General features: G+C 41.5%; 1 protein-coding gene across 1 annotated transcript; it reads left to right on the top strand.

Annotated features, from left to right (window-relative positions):
• The first annotated feature begins 57 nt into the window (after positions 1-57).
• LOC118485081 lies at positions 58-664 on the top strand. The gene is made up of 2 exons (XM_035981325.1): positions 58-502; positions 576-664. Exons 1-2 carry the CDS (start codon positions 58-60, stop codon positions 662-664), a joined length of 534 nt encoding a protein of 177 aa, XP_035837218.1.
• Positions 665-20,307: the final 19,643 nt, after the last annotated feature.

Here is a 20,307-nt window from a genome sequence, read left to right as displayed (position 1 = left end):
GGGGAGAGGAAAACCCGACCTAGGATCCGTTGGGGAGACCTGAAGGGAGAAAAAATTATGGTGTTTAGAGATAAAGTTAACTTGATGACATCGATGCAACCAGGTGACGACGCAAACCGGATGTGGGAGGATATGGCGACTACGATTACTACGGTGGCAAATGAAATGCTAGGGGTTACAACAGGAAAGACTAGTGGGCATAAGAAGTCCTGGTGGTGGAATGGAGACGTGCGTGCCAAAATAAAGGCTAAGCAACAGAGTTTTAGAGATCTTTTGAGGTGCACAGTAGAGGAGGAGCGACTGAGGGTGAGGGAGATATACAAGAAGGCAAAAAGGGAAGCGAAAAAGGCGGTGACCGAGGCAAAAAACACAGCATATAAACAAATGTATGAACGTTTGGAAACGAAAGAGGGGGAGCATGATATGTTCAAGATCTCAAAAGCTAGGGAGCGAAGAAGACATGACCTAGGAGTAGTAAAGTTTATCAAGGGAGAGGATGGAAGTGTTTTAGTCAAGGCACATGACATTAAGTTGAGATGGCAAACCTACTTCCATAATCTCTTCAACGACGGTAGGGCATACCAAGAAGATAGCAGCAATCCCAGGACCCACAGGCGACAACAGAATAATTGCTACTGCAGGAGGATCACACATGAAGAGGTGAGGATGGCACTTAGGAAGATGGAAAGAGGCAAGGCAGTAGGTTTGGACAACATACCGATTGAGGTGTGGAAGTGTTTGGGGGAAGAAGGAGTCCGATGGTTAACACTTTTTTTCAATAGTATTTTCAAGACTGGAAAAATGCCAGATCAGTGGAGGAGTAATGTCGTGGTGCCTTTATACAAGAATAAAGGAGATGCTCAATGTTGTGGGAACTACAGAGGAATCAAACTGCTAAGCCACACTATGAAGCTCTGGGAGAGGGTAATTGAAACTAGAATTAGAAGAGAAACGCAGGTTTCAGTAAACCAATTTGGATTCATGAAAGGGAGGTCAACTACAGAAGCGATACATATTCTAAGGAGATTGATGGAAAAAATATAGAGCGAAGAAGCAAGATTTACATATGGTGTTCATCGACCTTGAAAAGGCATATGACACTGTCCCACGGCAACTGATTTGGGATAGTTTGGAGGGTCGAGGGCTACCTAGGAAGTATATAGACATAATTAAGGACACATACGATAGAACGGAAACTAGTGTCCGCGCGCCTGTAGGGGATACAAACTTCTTTCCTGTGGAGGTAGGACTCCACCAAGGGTCTGCGTTGAGCCCTTTTCTTTTTGTGGTGGTCTTGGATGAATTGTCCAAGTTGATTCAGGAGACGTTTCCGTGGTGCATGCTTTTTGCAGACGATATTGTATTGATTGCAGAAACTAAACAGTGTCTGAATGCGAGGGTGGAGGAGTGGCGAGTCGCTTTAGAGGGCAAGGGCCTAAGGATTAGTCGATCTAAGACTGAGTATTTACACTGTGATTTCAGTGGTGTAGCCGATGACGATGACACCCAAATCACCATTGAGGATCAATTGGTCCCGCAGGCAACTAAATTTAAATATTTGGGGTCGTTTGTACAAAGGGATGGTGACATAGATAGTGATGTTACCCATCGCATACAGGCTGGCTGGTGTAGATGGAGGGCAGCCAGTGGAGTATTGTGCGATAGGAGGTTCCCAACTAAACTAAAGGGGAAATTTTACAGGGTAGCAGTTAGGCCAGCTATGCTATATGGAACAGACTGTTGGGCTATCAAGAAGACGCAAGCGCGCAAGATGGAGGTAGCAGAGATGAGGATGCTGCGGTGGATGTGTGGACACACGAGATTGGATCGGATAAGAAATGAGGTTTTTAGGGAGAGATTAGGAGTGGCTAGTATAACGGATAAGATTAGGGAGGGGAGATTGAGATGGTTTGGGCATGTGAAGCGGAGGCAAACGACAGCACCAGTTAGAGTAGTGGAAACCCTTACTGTGGAGGGGAGGAGAGGAAGAGGCAGACCCAAACTGACATGGGAAGAGCAGATTAGGCATGATTTACTAGAGTTGCATCTTTCTGAGGACATGGTCCAAGATAGGACTTCGTGGAGGCGTAGGATTAGGGTTAAGGACTTCTAGAGGATTTTGCAGTAAGGTCCTAGGTGTATTTTAGGGTCATATGTTTTTCTTATTCTCTAAATGACTTTACCGGTGATTGACTTCTTGTGTATATGCCTGAATGATGTTGTATGCTATTATACATGATGTACATTATACTGTGTTGCTCGGATCTCTCTCTTGGTATAGGTGACTTCTATTTTCTATATTCTTTGACTTGATGTGTTGGTTTGTTGTCCGTTTTGGAGCCGAGGGTCTCTTCTGGAAGCAGCCTCTCTATCCCTAGGGATAGAGGCAAGGTCTGTCTACATCCCACCCTCCCCAAACCCTATGAGTAGCTTTGCTATTTGTGGGATTTACTGGGTATGGTTGTTGTTGTTGTTGTTATACGAGTAAGTATAAAACACCATTCATGTAACCAATTTATCTAAACGAATTAAAATGATTAGCAAACAAGTAAAAATGGGTTATGGGTTACAAAAGGTCTAAAATTGTCGTAAATAATTTTCGGCGTTGAACTTATAAACTATATATATTCATTTATAGTCTTTTACTGTTGTTTTAAACGGGTTGATGACTGATGAACCGACTAATTAACTTTTAAGACAATCTGAACACAACCCATTTATTAAAAACATTAGATATTTCAACCTAAAATCTAATTATCTTTATTTCTTGTTTCAGGAGATTGGCACCCTTAACTAACTGTAACAATTAAATACTAACCCAATTAACATAGCCGAAATATAAACAGTACATCAAATACCCTTATTTATTTGTTATATGTATAAATGAAATAATATAAAGATATGTAGTTTGGTGACCAGCCAAAGCCGCCAGTCCACCACCTTTGTAACACCAATCTTGACAACTCATTTTAGCTCCATCTAGTTTAGTTCAGGGCCTTTAGCTACTCGCCTACCCCCTCTCCAATCCATTGAACCTCAATAACATATAGCCAAACAATACCAAAGGGGAGTGTTCCAGTGGTATCCGGATGACTTTCTGTAGAGGAGGTCATCGGTTGGAGTTTCGTTTGTGATAAAATTTCATACATGAGACATAGGTTTTATTAATATGGGTCTTCGGGCTTTCCCTTGGAGTTGGTGACGGGCCAGGTTATGAGCGTTGTTTACATGATGGCCGGGCTTTGTTGGACGTTAAAAAATATAGTCTCACAATACTAGCTTGGCTCGGCTAGTGATACTAGCTTGGCTTAACTTCCAAAGTTGGCAAAGTGATATTGGGTAATGTTAGTTTCAAAATTCAAAGAAGAACGGAGTTGTTTAAATGTTAGTTTCAAAATTCAAAGAAGAACGGGTTTGTTTAACTAGCCACTTGAGAGATGGGGACAAGTGAATCCATTGGTGGCACATGTTATATTTATATGTATAGTAATAAAAAAAATAAACACATGCCATGAAATTAGGAGATAATATTGGTTTAAAATTTATGGGAGCAAACAAACGTGATGATGATTCCAAGATAAAGTTTGGACTTTATCTAGAGAAAATGTATTCTTGAAGTTTAGAAGGTTATAAAAAGAAAAAAAATCCTAAGTAAAATACTAAAATTAGCCTATTTCACCAAATCATTTATATTAAATATAACCGCTTAAATAACTTTGTACTAAAATAGGTATTGATTACTCGATCAAGTTTTCTTCATCATAGAAAAGTTTTATCGTGGTTAAATTTGTTTGTACATATTTATTGATTGTTGTTCTCAATTTCATAATAGTGATTGGTGGTTGTAAGAGGCGGAACCATAGGGGGCCAGGATGGTCCATTGACCCTTCGAACGGCCAAATCTCAGTTGATCGGAGCATACTGGACAAAAGCCGTCTTAGTAGTTTGACTCTCGGACAATGTCTCTTGAGTCTTGAGAGTAGTACTGTGAAGCAAGAAGAGTGAAAAATATGTGATCATCGAGTTTTTCTCTGGCATTCCGATGGACACCTCTTTGATATCTGGTTGTCTTTTGGGTAGACTCGTAGAGAAGATGATGAATTGATGATCTTATCAAAGATTAAAAAAATAATAATAATTTTTCAGTTTTCAATTGTTGTAGTTTTAGTGCCTAGCGTCTTGCTAGGGTTGAATAAAGTTTTTTCGGTTGGTCGTTCAAAAAAAAAAAGAATTAATAATAATTATTTGTGGCAATCAATGGGGTGGTAGTTCATTGGCAAAGATAAAACCTTAAAAACACCTAAGTTGAGAAGGGGAAGTTTTGAATTCAAATCTCACAAACAACAATAGGAGATTAAAGAAATTACCGGTTAAGAAAAAATAATTATTTGTGTTACACTTTGTTTTGTGTGTATTTACGGGAAAAGACAAAAGACAACTTGCTAAATTTACCTCACAAACTTATTAAAGTTTATTGTTTCTTTTTTTTGTTTATATTTTAAGCTTTTTGATTACAATATTTAGTTACTTTATATAATTATTAGAGTAAAATGCACGGATAGTCCCTGTGGTTTGGTAAAATTTCACTCTTAGTCCCTAACTTTTGAAAATTACACCCGTGCTCCCTGTGGTTTGACAGTTTGTTACTCGGATAATCCCTGGAGTGGATGGGGGGTTAGTTTTCTCCGTTAAATCCATGTGAAATTACAAAATTACCCTTGCTTTTATTAAAGTATAAAAAATAATTCAAATACACACACATTAACATAAACATAGACCAGATTTTTTTTCCACCCTTTAACTTTCCACTAAAGCCACTTCTATCCCACCACAAACACCGCCCGCCGGCAAATTCTCCGGCGACGTCATTTCACTAATTCTACCAACACAAAAAACACTCAAAATCATCAAATTATTTAACTTATATACAAAATTCTATAACAGCAAACCCTAATCACGCGTTTCTGCTCAATCCGGTCACGTTAGCAAATACACCGACGTTATCTTTTTTTATGCCGGAGATATGATCGGAAAGGGTTACTTCCTTTGTTTGCAGACTTAATCTCATCGGTTACTGACGTCAGCTCACCATCATTGTCGGCACCGACGACTTTTGCAGTTTTATCAACTTTTTTCACTTTTTCACCTTTCTTCTTCGTCGCCGGAAAATTACAAAAATCGGCAACCGGATGGTGGTGTTGTGGGGGGTGGGGGGTGGGTGGTGGCAGGTGGTTGTGCTGGTGGCGGCAGGTGGTGATGGGGGTTTGCCAGAGAGAGAAAGAGAGAGCCATGGTGGAAAAAAATCTGGTATATGTTTATATTTATGTGTGTGTATGTGAATTATTTTTTATATTTTAATAAAAGCAAGGGTAATTTTGTAATTTCACATGGATTTAACGGAGAAAGCTAACCCTCATTCACTCCAGGAACTATCCGAGTAACAAACTGTCAAATCACAGGGAGCACGGGTGTAATTTCCAAAAGTTGGGGACTAAGGGTGAAATTTTACCAAACCACGGGGACTATCCGTGCATTTTACTCTAATTATTAATTTATTTGGGGGAAGGATCCACTAAAAAGTGGATTTTGCTTAAGTAACATAAGAAGGATTGTGATGATGACATGTGTCACTTCTAATAAGTAGGAATGAAGGGCATTTTGGTTCTTATAAATATGAGTGAAAATGACATGTGACACCCATTTTGTTTTTAAATATATAACAAAAAATTCTAGTACAAAAAAATCTAGCATAAAAAATCTATTACAAAAAAAATACAGCACAAAAAATATACTACAAAAAAATATAGCATGAAAAAACTCAGCAAAAAAATGTAGTACAAAAAAATTCAGCACAAAAAATTGAGAAAAAAAATTAAGACAAAAAAATTTAGCACAACAATACAGTAAAAAAATCCAGAACAAAAAACGTTATACAACATAGTAATACAACACATTTTAGTGGGTGTTTTTAGTCTTCATATTTTATATAGCAATATGGTACTCAAATTAGAGATAAAAAGACGCTCGATTTTACGGTGAAATTTTTATGAAAAAATAATGTCGTATAAAAAAGTTATGAACGTTTAAAAATGGGGGTGGAATATGCATGTGCATTGCATGTGGAGAGAGAAAGTCAATAAAAATTTTTTTCCCAAGATACCATTGCACTCCTCCTTTCTTCTACACTTTCATCTTAACCATTAATTTGAAAAATAAATTGTTAAGATTCCTTCTCATCCTACTTAGGGGGTGGGGGTGGTAACTAGTGATAGAATTCTATCACTCACAAGCATCCAATCAACTCCTGCCATGTCATCAACCATTATTCTATCACTCACATCTTTTTTTAGTGGCAATGGTCATCACTCACAACACCTAACAATAAAACCCCCACACCCCCTCACATCCATCCATTTTTCATGCGTTATAAAAATAACGGAGAACCATCACGTTGAACCTATCACTCGTGAATGTTTTGGTGGCGGTGGACATTTTGAAACTTCCACGCGTTATGGAGTTTTATCACGGAAGTTCAACGTAGTGGCCCCGCTCCCCTTAGGCAAAATAAACTTTTTATTTGATCTCAACCCATTTATTTGATATAGAGTTTATTATTTTTATAATTTATTATTATTTTTCAAAATTATATATAACTAGTTCATTGTAAAGAGATGCTTTTTCGAGAATACACTTTAGCAAACAAATTCAACCAAACTAACTTAGGTTTAATCTAATTCATTAAGCTTTAATAAAAGCGAAAGGTAAAAAAAGTTATAAGATGTTTAACTATTAAAAAATGTTATTGCTGCTAATTCGACGTTGAGTAATGATGATTCAATTAATATTAATGAGAAAGTAAAGCGATGGGCGACCACGCTTAACAAAAACCTTTCTCAACCAAAAGACAAATTTTCTAATAAGAATTTGGCCGACGCCAAAAGAAACTTGATTTGATCATTTTCGTCGGTTGGAATATAGTGCACTAAACGAGTTAATGCACACCAGCGAACATAATAAAAGTATGATTCGACCCCCCAATTAAAAAGTTCTGGTTCCGCCACTGATGATTGCTGAGATCATGCGTGAGGTTTTCCTTCTTTTTCTTATTTTTTTCTTCTTTCTTTCTCCTAACAATTCTGAATTAATTTGAGAGCTCCATATTGCTTCGAACTAAATCTTACCTTCAACTGCATTCGCCCCTATGAAATTCGAATCGAAATGCAATAATCTGACAAGCAATATCGTTATTGCAGTATCACACACCTCATGCGACAGACAACGTCAAACACATTATTTTTTTGTTACATCCATGTTATTTCAACAATTTATTTAAAATAAAAATCACAAAGATAAAAAAAAACATCCGCCTGAAGACTGTCGTGAGTGTCATACAAAAACCTAAATAACTATGTAGATAGTGTAAATAGGGTATTGAACCAGAGGAGTATGGTGGAAAGCGTTGTTGATTAAGTATAAAGAAATTAATTGCAAAAATGTAAAAATCGGTTGTTTAATTGTTCGATTAAACTAAGAATTTTGTAACAATAGGCGAAAATAATGGTTCCTTCGGATATCAGATTCAAAATAGACTTCAATGGTGTGTTTGATTGTTACAATCACATAGACATGATTGCATAACTCAATTAATCGATTGTAATTATCTAAAGACTACTTACTTCGATTGCGAAACAACGGAAGGTTATCACATAAATAATCAATTGAAATTACCAACCCTAACCCCTATCAAATATATCCCAATTACTAGAATTCTTGGGAGTTGAATGAATTAGAAATAAGGTTAAATAAATTCAATCGTTTACAATTCAATCAATCAAATCAAATGGTAAAAAACATCGAATGCTTAGATTACCAAGTTCAAACACAATAAAAAACACATAAAATTGTCTACTTACAAGAATCTTCCACCCTAAGGAAACCACTAAGAAATTAGCCGCTCATGTTGATGATTCGGTCTTCAGAAACTTGAATAATGGTTGAATTCATCTTCAGCACGGTTAATTCGGTAGAGAATATGATGATCAAAGGTGAAAAATATCCCAAAGTTGAGTTCTTGACCCCCAAATTCGTCTCCCCAAAGTCGTCTATATAGTTAGGGTTTAGAAAAACCCTTAAATACCCACAAAAAGGCAATGCACGCGCCCCAGCTTGATCCCGCCGTAGCCTATGGTCCGCTGACCGTAGGTTACGGTACACCTTGGCTGCTGAAAACAAATGCTGCTAATTGTAGGTTACGCATCCAAGCCGTAGGTTACGCCGCACACTTGTTGGTGAAGACAGATGACGCCAACCGTAGCCTATGCTCTCCAAACCGTAGGTTACGGTACAATATGTCTGATTCTTTTTAACATACAAGGCTGACCGTAGGTTACGGAACCCCTACCGTAGCCTACGGCAGGATTCTGCACTCTCATTCCTTCACATGTATAACTTTCAACGAATGACCACGAGGCCCCTGAACTTTATTCTTCTGCATTGTTCATGCTTCCAAGCTATTTTTTAGCCCGAAATAAATCCTGAATAATGTAATATACCTTGATTATCATCCACGGGCATTCCGCTCCATCTCTAAACACTTTAAGTTCACCGAGTTAAGCGATTAACCTGCAAAACCACAATCTCTCGTAGTTATCACATTAAAAGCATGTAATCACTTAAAACGCAATAAATCACATAAGATAAGAACATTAACGCTCGGGTTTCACCCTCTCCATCACATTCCCACACTTAACCTTGCTTGTCCTCAAGCAACCATCAAAAACATCACTCACCACATTAATAAATCACTTTCAAATCCCTTACCGTTTTAACAATTTAAGATCCCAAGTCATACCCGTCCCATAGTGTCGCAACCCCCGACCCCTACCCCGGGAGTGGGCGGCCGCGAGGACAGTATTAGTGGTATCGGTGTTTATTAGTTTGGCAGCGGAAATTACATTAGGACCGTAGTTAGTAAATAGTTTATCAGAGTGAAACACCAACTTTTATATTTAATAAATACATGGGAAACCCCAAGTTTCTATTACAACATGTTTATAGGGATAAACCCTAATTTATTGAAATAAAACTTCTTTCTTGTTTAGGTAACTTTTATAGCCACTTTTCTAAGCCTCCAGTGCTCTCCAGCTGGCTTCTATTTGGCTTTCACATTTTGTTACCTGAAACGCGTTTTAAAAAGTTTTATCAGTAAGAAATACTGGCGAGTGAATCCCAGTTTAATCAAAACAATTTTATCATTTTTACAGTATTGAGGGCATCCGCAATTACATTTGTTTACATCTATCAAATTACCACCCACGGTACTGTCAATGCTGACTTGTGGTCATGCTACTACTCACAGTGTAGTAACAAGTAATGTATATAAAACCCCAACATACCGACAATAATTGTAGAATCACAAATACTCAATCACTGTTAAATTTCAATTAAAAACAATTGAGGTTTTGTAAAAACAGTTTACAAAAAGGGGAATAACTCACATTGCTATTTTAGATAATTCCTGGTGACTTCCTGGTTATAATCTATTAAATTAAACAATGCACACACGTTAGTAAGATAACCCAATTTACATTAGCTATACCCTCCCCCGAGACAAAACTCCAACGACTGAGTCAGGCAGAGCCTTGACATGCGTTACGGAGCTCTAGATCAATCAGGCAGAGTCACTAGTACGTAACCGAGGGTTATAATACTTACAACGAGGCAGAGCTTCGCTATTTAGGGGTATAATACCCGAGTATTATTGCTATTATATCGAGAGAAGAAAAGAAATTTGAGCGACTGACTTCTAAGCTCGAACGCCCAATTTATAGGGCTGATCTGATGGCGGCTCGCGGCCGGCGACCAACCTGGCCAAGTCCTTCGCGGCCCCCGAGGACTATAGGCTAGGTTCTAGCTTTGCTGACTCAACGCTAGCCTCGACACGCATCACGACACGTGGCGGCACCGGGTGCGGCCTGGTGGCATTGGGTCGCGACCCGCGACTCCTTTGCTTATCTGGGTCGCCCCCTGCGAGGACTTACCAGATTTCGTTTTATTTGATTTTTGTAAAAATAAAGGTATTCCGGGTCCATTTTTCGTATACGGGGTGTATTTTAGGACATATAAGGGTGTTTTAAGGATTTTAGGAGGGTTGTTATATCCTCCCCCACCTTGTTTTAGAACTCGTCCTTGAGGTCTACTGGAACAGGTGTAGATATTTCCTCTGCATCTCTGATTCGAGCTCCCAAGTGTACTCTGGTCCTCTCTTGGAATCCCATTTCACTTTGACTAGAACTAATCTCTTGTGTTTAAGATTCTTGATCTTTCTATCTTCAATCTGTAGGGGTTTCTCTACAAACTTAAATTTCTCATTTACCTCTATGTCCTTAAGAGATACCACTAATGATTCATCCGCTAAGCACTTCTTGAGATTACATACATGAAATATGTCACACCCCAACCGATGGCGGAATCATCGGGGCGCGGCACTGAGTGAAACAGATTGTTCAGGAGTTTCCACAACAACTATCATACAATTCAGTTAAATAACACGTCCCATACCGTGTCCCAAATAATAACAAGTTATCATAGAAATCAACTAAACAATATGGGAACTGTTCCGATAACTCAGATTCTTAATTATTACAGACCGAATTTAAATATTGTTTTAAGACTTCTAGACGGCTAACTGTAGATCTTACTGACTACAGGTGCCAGTACAAGATCTACAGATAATTATGACCCTGGAGCAGGTATGTGGACACTGTCCTAAGGTCACAGGCTCCTAGAAGCTTATTATTGCCTCGCTTCCCTAGCACGCTAGTAGCTTAAACACCTGTCACATACGTTAAAATAAAAGTCAATACATATAATGTAAAGGTGAGTACACAAGTTTGATATAGCATATAAAGTTCGAAAAGTTTACGCATAACCAAGCACGTACACAAGGGCAAACGATGCATGTAAATTATCAACATGGGACCATCGATACCAACGACTTCGAGTTGACTGTCCGAGACAGTTCGCAATACATGATTACCACCGTAATCCATGCAAGTAATTGTCCTTAGCAACCCCCGCGTGAACGGGTGCTGAGTCCAAACTATAGTACTACGTTGCTAAAGCAGGTAGATAGCACTCCACGTGTAAACATAATAAACAGCGATCATTTAGTAAAGTAATACATGCAAGTAGGTTAGCGTTCAAATAGTTTGTGTTGTTCGTGAATTTGATAGATTACGTATGTAACACCCAAAAGTGCTGAAAGCAAAAAGGGATCGAGTATACTCACAGTGGTTGGTCGTGGATTGAAAGGAGCACTGAGAATAGGTTAGCCTGAATAGTTCGATAACACAACGATGAGTAACGCGAAAAAAGTAAACAATGTACTTGGATCGAGTAGGCCATTCGATCGGACGGCAGTTCGATCGAGTGGGCTGTTCGATTGGTTTGAAAGTCCGTTCGAACATCCATTCGATCGGCCGGCTGGCTCGATCGGCTGGTTCCTTCAAGTGGATTGTTTCTTCCTTTGATGAGAAAGATGTGTTTGTGTATGATGGTTTGTATTACCTTTCAAGTTGGCCGATCGAACAGTCCGTTCGATCGGTTGGTCCAACCGATCGGTTAGCAGCTGGGGTTTGGCAACGTGTCACTCGATCGGGTGGCATGCTCGATCGGGTGACATTCCAATGTTTCGAAAAGGTTAAGTGTTGAAGTATAGTATCTCATGATTCGAGTAGTAATGATTACAATCGAGTGGCTCGATCGATCGAATAGAACTCTGTCAATATTACACTTCATGAGTTTGTGGGTCTAAGTGCTAGTCGATCGGTTAGCCTAGCCGATCGGCTGGCGTAGTCGTTCGGTTGGGCTGTTCGATCGAACAGCCTAGCCGTTCGGCCAGCTTCTCGATTCGGTTAACCTATCACTTAACACTTGGTTAGTCCCTTTAATTGTTGATGTTTTAGAGATATTTTGACTACGAGTTGAACCACAAGGCTGAAGTCCCTACTTAGTCTACTGACCCGAGCAGGAATCACCCAAGCTCGGCCAGAGGCGGTTTGGAACTTAAGTTTAACGTTTAACCCGAAATCGGTATATCTCTCGGTAGAACCCGAATCTTGAACCATGTGTTTGTTTAGATTGATTTGTAAATCGGTTCAAGTCTCGTTTTCACCTTTTTGAGTGTAAAAGAGTTGAAAGATAGATGAAAACCCATCTTCCAATCCTTTTCCACCGTGAAATGTTAAGATCTTTGGTAGATTTTAGGTTATTTATGTGGAAATCGGTTAGATCTAAGCTATTCATGGTGGAATGATGTCAAAACTTAGTGTTCTTGAAGAACACATGATGACATCACCCAAGAACACCTAGATCTTGGTGATTTCATGGATGAAATCCAAGTTTTGAAAGATAGAAAGATGTAGAATCGATTAATGAACAAAAACGTACAAGGATTAGAGCGAAATACTTACCGGTTTGAGAGAAATCTGAGATTTAGTGAGAAGAAGAGGCTGGTCGGTCAGAGCTTTCCAAAAGTGGAAAGTTTGACAAGGACAGCCCTATTTATAGGCTTCCAAAAGAGGAAAGGGTCAGCTGATCGAACAGCATCCCTGATCGAGCGGCTGCCCGATCGAACAGCCTGTTCGATCGGCTAGCCTGTTCGATCAGGTTGTCCTGTTCGATCGGCTTGCCTGGTTTTGAGTGTTTCGCGACGATTTTTGATATTTCGAGTTCGATAGTTGAGGAGTAGAGTAGGATAGAGTTTCTATTCAAATTACTTTCAGTAGTCGGGACTATATTTAACATACAAGCATCCTTACAACCTATTTTCAAGGTCGGTTTCGATTGAGTTTGATTATCCTTCGATTCTTGATTGATTCTGATTGATTCACCACACTCTTTAACATAAAGTAAGCATGCACAAGTAACACGTAAGGCACACACACACGTATAAAAGCATTAAAATTATCCACACTTGAGCTCGATGATTGATTTGATTAGCTTGATTATTGATTGACTAGCTTTATTGCATTATTACTTCCTATCATTCACAGTCGGTCGTTGATCCACAGTTCGATTATCGGCCGATTAGTTTGATTATACAACACTTACTCCAAATAATATGAAAATCAAAATGAAACTAAAATGAAATTAATCTTTATTGATCTTTAATTCCAATAACAGTCAACCCTTGACTTTGACTTTGACTTTGGGAAAACACGGGGTGTTACAGTCTCCCCTCCTTTAGGGAATTTCGTCCCGAAATTAGGCCGAGAACCGTACATCGCCGTGTGATTTTACCAATTTGATGCTTCAGATCTATCTGAACAACTGCGGGTACTTGGCCTTCATGTCACTTTCGAGTTCCCAAGTGAACTCCGCGCCTCGTTTGCCTTCCCATCGTACTTTTTACAATAGGAATGCGAGAGCGTCTGAGTTGCTTGGTCTGTCGGTCCATGATTTCGACAGGCTTTTCCACGAAGTGTAGCGTCTCATTGACCTGAAGATCGTCGAGTGGTATTATTGCGTCGTGGTCGGCTACGCATTTTCGAAGGTTTGAAATATGGAAAGTCGGGTGGACATTGCTGAGTTCCTCCGGTAATTCGAGTTTGTAGGCAACTTTACCGATCCTTTCCAGAATCTTAAAAGGTCCAACAAATCGAGGCGCAAGTTTCCCTCTTTTGCCGAATCGGACTACTCCCTTCCAAGGTGATACCTTTAGGAGCACGTAGTCGCCAACTGCAAATTCGCGGGGCTTGCGTCGTTTATCGGCGTACATCTTTTGTCTGTCCCGGGCCTTCACCAAGTTTTCCCTTATCTGGTGGATCTTGTCAGTCGTTTCTTGCAGAATCTCGGGCCCAGTCAATTGTGAATGACCGACCTCGTGCCATACAATAGGCGAGCGACATCTCCTACCATACAAGGCTTCGAAAGGTGCCATTTCGATGCTGGAGTGATAGCTATTATTGTACGAAAATTCGACCAACGGTAGGTGTTTGCTCCAACTACCACCAAAATCGATAACACACGCACGGAGCATGTCTTCAATAGTACGAATCGTTCTTTCAGTCTGCCCGTCGGTTTGCGGGTGGAATGCGGTACTCAAATTCAGCGTCGTACCAAGAGCTGCTTGAAAAGTTTCCCACAATCTCGATGTAAACCGAGCATCGCGATCAGAAATGATGTCTCGAGGCGTACCATGATTCTTAATGATCTCGTCGGTGTAGATTTGGGCTAGCTTGGCCACCTTATAGTCTTCTCGTATTGGCAGAAAGTGGGCTGATTTGGTTAGACGGTCGACTATAACCCAAATACTGTCGTGACCTGATGGCGTGGTCGGAAGCTTAGTTATGAAATCCATAGCTATGCTTTCCCACTTCCATACGGGTATCGGCGGTTGTTCGAGTAAGCCTGAAGGTCTTTGGTGTTCAGCCTTGACTCTTGCACAAGTTAAACAGCTACCAACATATAGAGCAATATCCCTTTTCATCCCAGGCCACCAGTACTTGTAGCGAAGGTCCTGGTACATTTTGTCCGCACCGGGATGAATGGAATATCGGGATTTGTGGCCTTCGTTCATGATGATCTTTCGCAAATCTGTCCTCCTCGGAACCCAGATTCGGTCCAGATAATAGAATATCCCGTTGGCTTTGCTCACGAGCTGAGTTCCATCGTGATAGATTCGTTCTTTCTTCAACGTACGCTCGTTAAAGCAAGCGTGTTGTGCTTCGCGGATGAGAGCTTCGAGGTTATACTGAGCCTGGATGTTTCGAACACCTATCACGTAATTCTTTCTGCTGAGGGCGTCTGCAACTACATTCGCCTTGCCTGGGTGATAACGGATCTCACAGTCGTAGTCGTTGAGAAGTTCTACCCATCGGCGTTGACGCATATTGAGTTCTCTCTGGTTAAAGATATGTTGTAGGCTCTTGTGATCGGTGAAGATCGTACACCTTGTACCATACAGGTAGTGTCGCCAAATCTTTAAGGCAAAGACAACTGCGCCTAGCTCAAGGTCATGGGTTGTATAGTTCTTCTCGTGGATTTTGAGCTGTCGAGATGCGTAAGCTATAACCTTGTCTCGTTGCATGAGAACACAGCCAAGTCCAAGGTTTGAAGCATCACAATAGACAACGAAGTCATCGCTTCCGTCCGGCAGTGTAAGAACTGGTGCATGGCACAGCATGTGTTTGAGGGTTTGGAAAACAGTCTCCTGCGCGGTTCCCCACACAAAAGGCCTGTCTTTATGAGTAAGGGAGGTAAGCGGTACAGCAATCTTTGAGAACCCCTCGATGAATCGCCGGTAGTAACCAGCTAATCCGAGAAAAGAGCGAACTTCTGACGGATTCCTTGGCGTAACCCATCCCTTGACTGCCTCAATCTTTGCAGGATCAACGTGTATACCCCGACTATTCACAATGTGACCCAGAAATTGAACCTCCTCCAACCAGAACTCACACTTGGAGAACTTGGCGTAGAGTTGGTTTCCCTGAAGCAACTCGAGAACCAATCGCAAATGCTGTGCATGTTCGGCCCTCGATCTGGAATAGATCAGGACATCGTCGATAAATACAATGACGAAACGGTCTAAGAACGGTTTACACACGCGATTCATCAGATCCATGAAGACCGCGGGTGCGTTGGTCAAACCAAAAGGCATGACAACAAATTCGTAGTGGCCGTATCGGGTTCGAAAAGCGGTTTTGGGTATGTCTTCCTCTTGAATCCGCAACTGATGGTAACCTGAACGTAGATCAATCTTGGAGAAACACTGAGCACCTTGTAGTTGGTCAAACAGATCATCGATTCTTGGTAAGGGGTATCGGTTCTTGATGGTCAGCTTGTTCAATTCCCGGTAATCGATGCACATTCGGAACGACCCGTCCTTCTTTTTGACGAAAAGGACTGGTGCGCCCCATGGAGAAGTGCTCGGGCGAATGAAGCCTTTTTCAAGTAACTCTTGGAGTTGGTTTGAGAGTTCTCGCATCTCAGATGGAGCGAGTCGATACGGAGCTTTGGCCACTGGGTTGGCTCCTGGAACAAGGTCGATTCGAAAGTCGATATCACGACTTGGAGGTAATCCAGGAAGATCATCAGGGAACACCTGAGGAAATTCTCGGACAACGGGAACATCCTGACTTCAACTTTCCTTTTCTTGTCCGTCTCTGCTACAACAATGTTGGCCAAGAAGGCTCGATATTCCTTGCGGAGATATTTGCGAGCTTGAAGACATGACATGAGCTTGAGATCTTTTGCAGTAGTTTCACCATAAACACATAGAATATCACCACTAGCTAGCACAAAACGAATCATCTTATCGGAACACACAACTTCAGCACGGTTTTCACGAAGAAAGTCCATGCCTACTATGACATCGAAACTTCCGAGCTGCATTGGAATGAGATTAATCGGGAATATATGATTGTTGAGCTCGAGAGTACAATCACGGAGCACAGAGTTGACAGCAATGGTTCTTCCGGTAGCGACTTCTACTTCGAAGGGTGACGAAAGATAAGAGCGCTTACGTCTAAGAAGCTTCTCAAATTCAAATGACACAAAGCAGTTATCGGCTCCAGTATCAAACAAACATGATGCATATATACCATTCACAAGGAACGTACCATTGACCACGTTGTTATCAGCTTGAGCCTGGCGTGCGTTGATGTTGAAAGTTTTGGCGTGAGCGGCTTGTTGTTGAGGCTGCTGTTGTTGTTGCTGGGGTTGTTGAGCTTCTTGTTTCACCACTCTGTTCGGGCACCGGTTTGCGAAGTGGTTAGGGTCACCACATGCAAAGCAGGTCCGAACATTGTTTGCCGGGGCCTGTGCAGCTTGAGGAGCTTGAGGAGCTTGAGGAGCTGGTAGCAGGGCTTGGTTAACAGCGGCTTGAGCTTGCGTTTGACGAGGACCATAGCGGCAATTCGCAGTGAAATGCCCGTAAACGTTGCAGTGGGCACAGTAACGGCAGGCCACACCCACCGGGTGATGATAAGAACATGTAGCACAGAGTGGGTGGGGGCCGGTGTACGCACGCTTAGCCGGCGGCGCATTGATCACTGGCGCAGTGCGCTGTGGTTGTTGCTGTTGTGGCGGTACTGACTGAAGAGGAGCAGCATTGGTTGCGGTGGCGCAACTCTTGTTCTTCTTTCTTCTTCTCGAGGACTTGGAGGCTTGAGCAGTAGGGTTGTCGGTTGATGCGGTAGTAACTTGATGCAACGACTTGGATGGCTTATCCCAGACACCAGCCTTAACTCGCTTGTCGTTAATCTCGGCAGCGAGTAGGTAGGTTTCCTCGATTGATGCGGGTTTGGCGGCGAACACAAAATCTGCAACACAATCCGGAAGAGCACGGATGTATTTCTTGATGGTCATCTCGGGAGTCTTGACCTGGTCTGGACAGATAATGCTCAGTTGTTTGAAACGGGCGGTGAGACCAGCGTTGTCGCCCTCCTTCTGCTTGATGGTCCAGAACTCATCCTCCAATTTTTGGCGTTCGTGGGGAGGACAGAACTCGTCCAGCATGATAGCCTTCAGTTCCTCCCACGTCAGCTCGTAGGCAGCGTCGTTCCCGCGCTTATTCCTTTCGGCTGTCCACCAGTCCAATGCCCGCGACTGGAAGACACCGGTAGCATTGAGAGTTCGAAGATGATCCGGGCATCCGCTTTGACGAAGGGTAACTTCCACTGAGTCAAACCAGTGAAATAAGCCTGTAGGGCCCTCTTCACCGGTGAACTCCTTAGGTCCACACGCCTTAAATTGCTTGAAACTGAACGGAGCTTTGCTGGATTCAGTGAGGGTTCGGGATTCTTCCGACGACTTGCTGGTGTTTTCGTACACCTCGCTGACAGCTTTCGCTACAGACCTTGAGATGAGCTTGGCGAGACGTCGGTCTCTCTTTTCCTGACGGGAAAGGTTTTGGCGAGTTCTTGATGATGACGATATGGTCTGCAATAGACATCGCCATAGGGCTCAACACAACGAATTCGAATCTCGCACGTCTTAGTTTACTAAAGCTTAGAATCACGTCGCATCTCGCGTCACGTAACACATATAAACACATAAGCACATAATCATAGAGGCACATAAGCACAGAAGCAATTAGAGCACATAAGCAATTAAGCAAATAGAGCACTTAATTTCCTAAACACGTACGCACTTTTATCACAGAGGCTGTCAGAAAACAGAAACCTATAACCACAAGTCGAGTGTCGTTCGTTTTGCATATCGGATAGCATCACATTGTATCGTCTAACTTAGTCGTATAGCGTAGCATAACACACTGGTTTCGTTTAGATCACATCAACAGGGGTTTGAATCGAGATAGGATAGCAACAAAGTCACGCAGATTGATAACAAATGGAGCAATCAACGAATCTTTAAAACACGTAAACAGGTAAATCATATAAAATCAACGAAGCAACACTCAAAAATGGATTGTCTGCGGCTACTAGACTTTGACTAACCATGGCAATTTGACTATTCACAGTTGACTTGTCGTCACTTTCGACTGTAGGGGACATGTTTCTGCCTCGATTCTTGGGCATTATGCATGCGCATTCTAGGCCATACTCGTGAGTTCAGGTCGTTGGAGTCCGTCAATTGTCTTGGCGAGATGAAATAAAGTTGGAATAACTGCCAAGGTTAGGGTTTCACCCCTAGCTTAGCAATTTCTTCCTTGTTTTAAGAAAATTTAGAGGAAAGTTTTCATCAAATTACGGGTTTCAGCCCTAATTTGGTATAATTCTCCCCCGTTTGTTGATAGAAATTTGCACAAAGTAATTGGCAGAAATTTGTAATTCAGGCAGGAATTCGCGGGTTTCACTCCTAATCCCGTCCAAACTACAAAATTTGGCTCGGAGTTCGGATGTAATGATAGAATAGAAGGAAACAACATAAAATAAGCACATAATCTTGGTCTCTTGGTTCCTAACTATAGTCTAGGTCTCTAAGACAGCGATCCGGACTAGATCGTGTCTAACCTAATTCCCTATAGTTATGGCTCTGATACCAATCTGTCACACCCCAACCGATGGCGGAATCATCGGGGCGCGGCACTGAGCGAAACAGATTGTTCAGGAGTTTCCACAACAACTATCATACAATTCAGTTAAATAACACGTCCCATACCGTGTCCCAAATAATAACAAGTTATCATAGAAATCAACTAAACAATATGGGAACTGTTCCGACAACTCAGATTCTTAATTATTACAGACCGAATTTAAATATTGTTTTAAGACTTCTAGACGGCTAACTGTAGATCTTACTGACTACAGGTGCCAGTACAAGATCTACAGATAATTATGACCCTGGAGCAGGTATGTGGACACTGTCCTAAGGTCACAGGCTCCTAGAAGCTTATTATTGCCTCGCTTCCCTAGCACGCTAGTAGCTTAAACACCTGTCACATACGTTAAAATAAAAGTCAATACATATAATGTAAAGGTGAGTACACAAGTTTGATATAGCATATAAAGTTCGAAAAGTTTACGCATAACCAAGCACGTACACAAGGGCAAACGATGCATGTAAATTATCAACATGGGACCATCGATACCAACGACTTCGAGTTGACTGTCCGAGACAGTTCGCAATACATGATTACCACCGTAATCCATGCAAGTAATTGTCCTTAGCAACCCCCGCGTGAACGGGTGCTGAGTCCAAACTATAGTACTACGTTGCTAAAGCAGGTAGATAGCACTCCACGTGTAAACATAATAAACAGCGATCATTTAGTAAAGTAATACATGCAAGTAGGTTAGCGTTCAAATAGTTTGTGTTGTTCGTGAATTTGATAGATTACGTATGTAACACCCAAAAGTGCTGAAAGCAAAAAGGGATCGAGTATACTCACAGTGGTTGGTCGTGGATTGAAAGGAGCACTGAGAATAGGTTAGCCTGAATAGTTCGATAACACAACGATGAGTAACGCGAAAAAAGTAAACAATGTACTTGGATCGAGTAGGCCATTCGATCGGACGGCAGTTCGATCGAGTGGGCTGTTCGATTGGTTTGAAAGTCCGTTCGAACATCCATTCGATCGGCCGGCTGGCTCGATCGGCTGGTTCCTTCAAGTGGATTGTTTCTTCCTTTGATGAGAAAGATGTGTTTGTGTATGATGGTTTGTATTACCTTTCAAGTTGGCCGATCGAACAGTCCGTTCGATCGGTTGGTCCAACCGATCGGTTAGCAGCTGGGGTTTGGCAACGTGTCACTCGATCGGGTGGCATGCTCGATCGGGTGACATTCCAATGTTTCGAAAAGGTTAAGTGTTGAAGTATAGTATCTCATGATTCGAGTAGTAAT

Source organism: Helianthus annuus, chromosome 12 (assembly GCF_002127325.2).
Source record: "Helianthus annuus cultivar XRQ/B chromosome 12, HanXRQr2.0-SUNRISE, whole genome shotgun sequence".
Lineage (NCBI taxonomy): Eukaryota > Viridiplantae > Streptophyta > Magnoliopsida > Asterales > Asteraceae > Helianthus > Helianthus annuus.
Note: the sequence above shows the minus strand (reverse complement) of the source record. Positions and strands in the feature narration are given on the sequence as shown.

Excerpts from the sequence above, each read along its gene's own strand:
- LOC118485081 (XM_035981325.1), top strand. The coding sequence starts at position 58 with ATGGTGTTTAGAGATAAAGTTAACTTGATGACATCGATGCAACCAGGT. Across the intron at positions 503-575 it reads TATCAAGGGAGAGGATGGAA|GGCATACCAAGAAGATAGCA; the intron begins GTGTTTTAGTCA and ends CAACGACGGTAG.